The sequence below is a fragment of the Mytilus trossulus genome, chromosome 2, assembly GCF_036588685.1.
Source record: "Mytilus trossulus isolate FHL-02 chromosome 2, PNRI_Mtr1.1.1.hap1, whole genome shotgun sequence".
Classification (NCBI taxonomy): Eukaryota; Metazoa; Mollusca; class Bivalvia; order Mytilida; family Mytilidae; genus Mytilus; species Mytilus trossulus.
In genome coordinates, this window is record NC_086374.1 from 74,586,749 (window position 1) to 74,595,643 (window position 8,895).

The 8,895-nt window shown below is 32.0% G+C and overlaps 1 protein-coding gene across 1 annotated transcript; it reads left to right on the top strand.

Annotated features, from left to right (window-relative positions):
- The first annotated feature begins 2,556 nt into the window (after positions 1-2,556).
- Positions 2,557-6,091, top strand: LOC134705410 (protein kreg-1-like). Its single transcript, XM_063564147.1, has 3 exons — positions 2,557-2,677; positions 5,140-5,198; positions 5,795-6,091. Exons 1-3 carry the CDS (start codon positions 2,626-2,628, stop codon positions 6,041-6,043), a joined length of 360 nt encoding a protein of 119 aa, XP_063420217.1. The 5' UTR covers positions 2,557-2,625; the 3' UTR covers positions 6,044-6,091.
- Positions 6,092-8,895: the final 2,804 nt, after the last annotated feature.

Below are 8,895 nucleotides of genomic sequence, written 5' to 3' on the forward strand. Positions count from 1 at the left end.
ATTTGAAACATAGATTACTCACTTGCTTTTCTATGATGTGCTAGTGGGTTTTTTTTACATAAAGTTTTAACCAACCTGTAAATTTCAAAATACCTCGTGCAGAGTAACTTAAGTCGAGCGCACCCTAAAAGGTGTACTTGATTTGGTCCATATTTTTATTTGTTCTAACCAATAACTACAGTAATAAACTTGTTTTAAGGAAATCAATGCTAGCACTGCATGCAATAAGCCTAAATAATATATCCATCGGTCATCAAATTGCCAAAGATAGAACAAGGATTAAGGCTGTGGATTTTCTATAAAATTTCCATATGTTTAGCATTGAAGCAACACAAGGCCCTTGAAACGATATAATATAAATGGCTGTACATCCATTGCCTTTTTGGCATTTTTAAAAAGCTTTATTTATTATATAAAATTAATAGGAATCTCAGAAATAAAAAAATCTTTTGGCCTGTAGTTGGATGCTACATATGAAGAACCATGTATTTGAAGCACGTCTTATTTTTGTCTACCTTTATGATAATGTTGTCTTATAAATACTTCTTACACCGACACGATTAATTATTTGATACAAAAAAGGTAATACAAATACGGATATTTCTTAGAAATGACGGTTATACTATAAAAGTTACAGTCATCCTTTATAAATTACGGTCATCCTTTCGAAATTACGGTCATCATTTTACCAATCACGGTCGTCCTTATTATATGTTACGGTCATCTTGAAAATATTTTTAAGATGATTTACGGTCATCTTAGCGAATTTTTCAAATCCAATTTCCCGTTCTATACACGTTCCTCGGTAGAGATTTGTGACTTCCATGTGAATCTTTTATAAATCTACATCGTACCAATGTATACTTTGTAAAGAAAATGATGTAGAAACACCTAAACAGACAACACAAATACTGACCTAATTTTTCGTCTGACATCTTGGGATGACCGTGAATGCAGTTACGGTCATCAGCTTTACCCCAGTGAAACTGACGTTAAATAAAACGAATACTAACAATGAACATGATGAACACTGTCCTTTATATCTTGATATCTCTATCTTTAACGGGTAGCTTAATACCAAATTTTGCAATTAAAGAGACGATTTTTCATTTCTTATTGTTAATTATTCATTTTAAGAGGGTGATATTCTTTTCTTCCTGAGGAATAGATAACCTTAGCTGTATTTGGCAAAACTTTTAGGAATTTTTGGTCCTCAGTGCTCTTCAACTTCGTACTTTATTTGCCCTTTTTAACATTATTTGATTCGAGCGGCACTGATAAGTCTTTTGTAGACGAAAAGCGCGTCTGACGTAAATGTAAAATTTTATTCCTGGTATCTATAAGTTTATTCTGTTGTCTCCATCTTATGGTGTTGAAGTTTCTCAACTTGTTCGATTTGCTCGTATATGTACAAACTTATTTGATTTTAACGGAAGACACCTGAACTCCGCGGGAAATTTAAAAAGGAAAGTCCCTGATCAAATGGCAAATCAAAAGCTCAAACATATCAAACGAATGGATAACAACTATCATATTCCTGATCTTGAATTCCTGTTTATGAATGAATGTTATCATCGGTATAAGGACATCATTTTCATATATAAATTAGCATGTAGACATTTTACACCAGTTGTTGGCATAATATGGGTTATGTTCTTCTCATATATACTTCTGATGGTATGATACTAAACCCATAACAGGAAGAATTGTACTTGATTTTCTTATGCTGAAGACATAAAACTCAAACAGTCAAATTGGGGTCTGGAGATGGCATGTCAGTAACTGATAGTAGTCACTTGTTAATGTTTGTATCATTGTCATTTTATTAAGTTTCTTTTGTTACGTTTTCTGACATCAGACTCGACCATTTATTAAACTGAGTTTTACTGTGCGTATTGCTGGGTGTTTATTCTACATTGGCTATAGATATAGGGGAGGGTTTGAGATCTCACAAAACATGTTTAACCCCGCCGAATTTTTGTGCCTGTCCCAAGTCAGCTTTGGCCTTTGTTAGTCTTGTATTTTTATAAAATTTTAATTCATTTAATATATGTTTTGGAGTTAAGTATTACGTCCATTAGGAACATCCTGACGCCTGCCCCCGGGTCCGGTTTTTATCTCTTTGACATGTTCCCCATTTCCATTGTTAATTTAAGTTTTTTTTATATTGACATATTGTTGTTAAATTCTGTGTCATATGGTGTCTGGTGGAGAATTGTCTCATTCATGGCAATCATCCTTTTGTTTTTACATGCATTCATCTTTTTAATTTTATAAGACTGCGGTTAGGCAAACGCGGATCCTTTTTCAAAGTTCATTTAGGTTTCCTTTTTTTCGTGACATATTAAGACATAACCTGGCTACCCTTGTTTGACATTCTTTACTCGTAAAAATTAATGTTTATAAAAACCGCAATCAGGTTTATGAAGATTACAATGATAATCTTAATGTTATTTGAAAACAATTCTAAAGATTCATGTCTTTCACCTTGTTCTAATTCTTAAAAATTATTGTTATTGTCTACTTATGTACATATTCTACAGCTGTCTACATTTTGTTGCTGTGTATATATATGTAACTAGAATCATTTGGAGCTATATCGTGTTCCTTACTTGATACTTCATCATGAAAGTCACTGTAGCTCTTGGTATTTTTGTTGCTGTTTTTGCTTCCATTGGTAAGTTTTGTTTTAATTATCAATTTGAATGTAGTTGTAGTTGTATATTTCAGTTTATGTATATTCCAATTTGCTGAATGCATAAACAGCTTTTATCATATTTTTTTTAATATGATTTCGCTTTTGATTTAAACTGGGTACACTTTGTTTACAAAGTTCTGATTTAATTGAAATCATATTGATATAGTAAATAGTATTCAGATTAATATGCATTTCATTAATAGGCAACGACAACACTCATGAGGCACTCGATATCAAGTGTTATTTCCAAGGCAACTAAATCTACACGTTTGACTGCACTTGCTATCCTTGACAATGTTTAAACAATGCATCAAAAATTAAATAGAAAAGCTGAAAATGTAATTATATGATCCTATTGAGATGTAATAAGGTTGACCTAAGCATTTTTTGAATAAAGTACGGATTCCAAAGCGTTTCATTTGTTGTGCGCACGTAAAATTCTTAGATAAAATAAGAATTCATACAGGCATTCAAATAAAGTAACAATTCATACAGGCATTCAAATAAAGTAACAATTCATACAGGCATTCACATAAAGTAACAATTTATACAGGAATTCAAATAAAGTAACAATTCATACAGGCATTCAAATAAAGTAACAATTCATTCAGGCATTAAATTAAAGTAACAATTCATACAGGCATTCAAATAAATAACAATTCATACAGGAATTCAAATAAAGTAACAATTCATACAGGCATTCAAATAAAGTAACAATTCATTCAGGCATTAAATTAAAGTAACAATCCATACAGGCATTCAAATAAATAACAATTCATACAGGAATTCAAATAAAGTAACAATTCATACAGGCATTCAAATAAAGTAACAATCCATACAGGCATTCAAATAAATAACAATTCATACAGGCATTCAAATAAAGTAACACTCCATACAGGCATTCAAATAAAGTAACACTCCATACAGGCATTCAAATAAAGTAACACTCCATACAGGCATTCAAATAAAGTAACAATTCATACAGGAATTCAAATAAAGTAACAATCCATACAGGCATTCAAATAAAGTAACAATTCATACAGGCATTCAAATGAGGTAACAATTCATAGAGGCATTCAAATAAAGTAACAATTCATTCAGGCATTCAAATCAAGTAACAATTTATACAGGCATTCAAATGAGGTAAAAATTCATAGAGGCATTCAAATAAAGTAACAATTCATTCAGGCATTCAAATAAAGTAACAATTCATTCAGGCATTCAAATAAAGTAACAATTCATACATGCATTCAAATAAAGTAACAATTCATTCAGACATTCAAATAAAGTAACAATTCATAGAGGCATTCAAATAAAGTAACAATTCATTCAGGCATTCAAATAAAGTAACAATTCATAGAGGCATTCAAATAAAGTAACAATTCATACAGGCATTCAAATAAAGTAACAATTCATAGAGGCATTCAAATAAAGTAACAATTCATAGAGGCATTCAAATAAAGTAACAATTCATAGAGGCATTCAAATAAAGTAACAATCCATACAGGTATTCAAATAAAGTAACAATCCATACAGGCATTCAAATGAGGTAACAATTCATAGAGGCATTCAAATAAAGTAACAATTCATACAGGCATTCAACTAAAGTAACAATTCATTGAGGCATTCAAATAAAGTTACAATCCATACTGGCATTTAAATAAAGTAACAATCCATACAGGCATTCAAATCAACTAACTTTTCTTTTCAAAAACAAAAAAAATAAAATATTAACATTCATGCAGTACATTCCTGGAAATGTTCTACTTTTTCACAATATCCGAAATACAACAAATATAGTCTTTCTTCTTTTCCTCCTTGATATATCTCGGTGCTACCAACATTCAGTGAACCAAGTTCTGGATCATCTTGTCGATAAATGAATTGCTAATGAAACCAAATCAGAAACCTAAGACCTGCAGTTGAAATCCACATCAATTTCTGTTTAATAGTATATACGCCTTTAATTAAGAGAAAGATATAACTGCTGCCGAACTTCTTGATGTTAAAACATGTAGGGAAATAATATAAGACCTTAGGAGATACAAACACCAGAACTCACTTTACATCAGGGTGTTTCTCTTTAATACGACTCTGGGGTTTTATTCTTTCCGTTTTTTGTTTAAAATTGATTATCGACCTAATGGTAGCATGGCTTTTTATTAATACACACAAATAAATATATAGAGCGAAAAATCTTTTCTCGCTGCATTAAAGACCTATCTGTTCTATGGTCGGAATGTTGTCTCTTTGTCACATTGCCAAATTTCCATTCTCAATTTTATTTATAAAGCATCGCAAAATATAATCTGCGTTGAAATTCTAGTTGAAGGTGTTTGTTCGAACAAAGAGTACGTAAATAAATGTTCATTTGTATATGAATCTACAGTTTTTCTTTTGCATTTGCATTAACAGATTGTTATTTCTTTCTTTTATTTCAGAAGCATATGGTGCGTATAATGACTATGATGGTGACAGTTATGGTGGCAAAGGTCATGTCGTAAGTTTTCTTAAATTTTTAATATAATATAATACCGTTAATAGTATCAGTTCACGTGTTTCATGCTGTTTGGAAAATATTGTCTGTTCGAACAACACACACCAGCAAAAATGAATGCTTCCGTTTATTATGTACGGTAGAACATATTTTTTTTTTTTATATATGTCTTTAATCTGTTTCAAACATTTTTATTCAGTTTTTCTTACGAAAGGAGATGAAATTACAACATCATTGCATGGTCATGTTTCAAGTTCAAACTTTCTATATGTATTAATGAAAAATTGTATATTGAGCTGTTTATATTCAAATCATTTAAACATTTAATTTCTTAGTTGTTCGAAATTAACCTTTTTTTACGTTTAAGTCCCTTTGTTTATTGTGCTTTAAAACGTTTTATAGCTTTGTGCTTTTACAAATATTTGTCTCGAGTATACATAACCTAAGAAGGATATTTCAGAAAACACGCAGAAATAACAGTGTATGGGTTTACCGACTTCTTTAGCACATTCTCTGCAAAAATTACAGATAAGGAATTACCGTTTAATCCTTTTCCATTAAATTGCTTTCCTTTCATGAACTTAATCAACATTTTACAGTTGACCAGTATTGTTCATGGTGTACACCACGGAGTTGTCGGAGGTCACCACGGAGTTCTTGGCGGACACCACGTTATTGGCGTTCCTAGCGTTTATGCTGGACCATCAGTTGTTGTTCATCACCATCATCATCACAGTGGCGCCTCCTATTACGGTGGGCATCACCATCGTCATCATAGACGTCACAGGAAACATAAAGGGTCTGGAAGTTCATCCAATAAAGGATACGGGCATGGAAAATCAAGTTAAATATGTTCATATATTGAGTAAAATAAACCACTTTAAATTATTACGTTGTTTCATTGTTTATTATTATTGATAGTCGGTGCACTGATTTATTATAGGATACCACTTTTCGTGGATTTCATTGATAAAGGTAATTCACGAAATGAAATATTCAACTAGGTATACATTTTCTCTATGTCTGTAGAGTCTTTTTGATACAACCACAAAAACATAGTTTTCCTCAATCCGCGAAAATTGGTTTCCAATTGAATGCATAAATTAATCCGGTTCACTGTTAGCCATAATGTTGAATTAAATATAAAAAAACGCAGGGTTAAAGGATCTCAATTATCATCATCTATTTCTATGGTAGGATTCATTTGACGTAACATATATATTCACATACAGAGGATATGAATAACAAGTGAAATTGTGAGCTACTGCGCATGCTCACTGATAATAAATCCCCGCCCCATTTCGGTACACAGGACGTTGTTGAGAATCTGAAAACGTACCACACGGTGTATCTGATCATCCCTGATACCAATTTTCAGAATCCATTTTATTTTAGTTCTTGAATAAATGTGACGAAAATGTGCAGATCGGCTGTCATGTGTAAAAGGATGAAAGTGTTCGTTAAAAAAGAAGTTGTTGAGTGATGAATCTGAAAACGCGTAACACGGTATAGCGGACTTTATAAACCCTGAAATCAAATTTCAGAAATCCTGATGATGTTCCTGAGAAAGATACGACGACAAAATATTTATTTGACGGACTGACTGACGAACGGATGGACGGACAGACGGATTGATGAATGGACAGACAGATGAAAAACAGTATACCTCCACTTTTTGAAAGGATGGGTATATAAATAGATATGAGATTAAATAAGACAGCAACCTAACAACACATATAATAACAGATATCATAAGGATCAAAATGCAGTCGCCAATAATAAATAAAGAGCCCTAAAATCTTCCCATGTTTGCGTTGTGAAAAGTAAATTCACAAAAAAATACTGAACTCCGAGAAAAACTCAAAACGGAAAGCCCCTAATCAAATGGCAAACTCAAATGACAAAACACATCAAACGAATGGACAACAACTGTCATATTCCTGACTTTGTACAGGCATTTTCAAATGTAGAAAATAGTATATTGAAACTTCTCACTTGTATGACAGTCGCATCAAATTCCATTATATTTACAACGATGTGTGAACAAAACAGACATAAAAGGTAAAATAGTCATAATATGGTTAAAGCAGTCATAATGGTGTCACAATCTCAAAACAAGCAAATATTTAAATAAAAGCACAAAAAGCATCTATCAAATTTAAAAACACATGCATTGCTTTGCGTGTATGACGTCAGAAAATATAAACATCACATAGGAAGAAATATGAAATAGTTTTGTCGTTCAAAGTATTTAAAAAAAAGTATAGTTTTACATTTGGAATGATGGTATTCAGGGCTAAAAAAAAATCTAAAGTTATGTAAGAACCACAGGCACTTGTCTCAATTTTTTTCCCCCTATATACCTTAATATAACACAAGGTACCTAACTAATTTTTTTGAAAAACGACACCCAGTCCCGAAAACCCGTTATTTTTTTATTTCTCGGTTGTCAAACCTACTTAAACTTAATATGCCGTAAACTTAAATTGATTTATCTACACAATGGTATATGAAACGACTATCATTGTTGTCGGGATCATTAGTATCAGGCCTCAGAAGTCGGTCAACGGAATGTTTTTTTGCATTCGTCTCAAGCTTTGGCAACACCCAGTCCGCATGTAATTTTATACTTGTTTTTCATTGGTCAATCGTCTGACTAAAAATAAATTTGGGAAATTTTGGTCAATTTATAACTCTACATTAGTGTCGTTGTGTACACGTGTGTTTCATAACAAACTTATTAGGGTTTGTTTCGCATAATCTGTAAAGAATTTACAATAAAGATAATAATTCATATTCAGAGGGAAGCTGACAGTTTTTATTTTAATATTTTTTATAATAATTCCATTACTGCGGGCTGGGTGTTGCCAAAGCTTGAAACGAATGCAAAAAACATCCCGTTGACCGACTTCTGAGGCCTGCTACTAAAGATTCCGACAGCAATGATAGTCGTGTCATATTTATTTTTGAGACAAGTGCCTGTGGTTAGAACTAATTCCAGAAACAGACTGAGATTTAAAATTAACCAGAATCCACTTATTATTATTACCACTACGAGAGTAAAATAATTTTGTCGTTCAAACTTTTTCAAATTTATAAAAGAATAATAACATTATGACATATAGTAGACAACACCATAATGAAGGGATCTTTAAAAGTTCAGAGTCACGTCATATGAACCAATTAAAACACTTAAAGTCGCACATACAAAACCTACCATCAAAAATGAAAGAATATACAAACACATTGACAAGATGTACAAAAATGTATAAGTACCGAGCAACGTCAAATGAATATCAGAGAAAACAGACCAAACGGTAAAAGTATTAGTAATAATAGAACAAAGACAAATAAAAGAACATTATAACACATTGTAAAGATGATAAACGACGTTAGTACGCATAATCTATACACCAAGACCATAGTGTATTATTTGTGAAGTCGATACGGAATATTTATCAACAAGGTCTTGGTACCTTCCGATTAACTTTTTTTTTAAAAGGACTAGACGTGCTTTGGCATACCCCTGGTTCATCAACTTTCTGCTCAGACACTGTTTACTTTTTACAAAGTCTGAGTAGGAAATGAAAGCTCTTGAATATCGAATAATTTGGGAAATGTATATCCCATATGCAGGTGAAGTTGGTAAATTGCTACTAAGGTGGGGGATAGGGGATTGATAATTTTAAAATTAAAATCT

Excerpts from the sequence above, each read along its gene's own strand:
- LOC134705410 (XM_063564147.1), top strand. The coding sequence starts at position 2,626 with ATGAAAGTCACTGTAGCTCTTGGTATTTTTGTTGCTGTTTTTGCTTCC. Across the intron at positions 2,678-5,139 it reads TGCTGTTTTTGCTTCCATTG|AAGCATATGGTGCGTATAAT; the intron begins GTAAGTTTTGTT and ends CTTTTATTTCAG. Across the intron at positions 5,199-5,794 it reads ATGGTGGCAAAGGTCATGTC|TTGACCAGTATTGTTCATGG; the intron begins GTAAGTTTTCTT and ends AACATTTTACAG.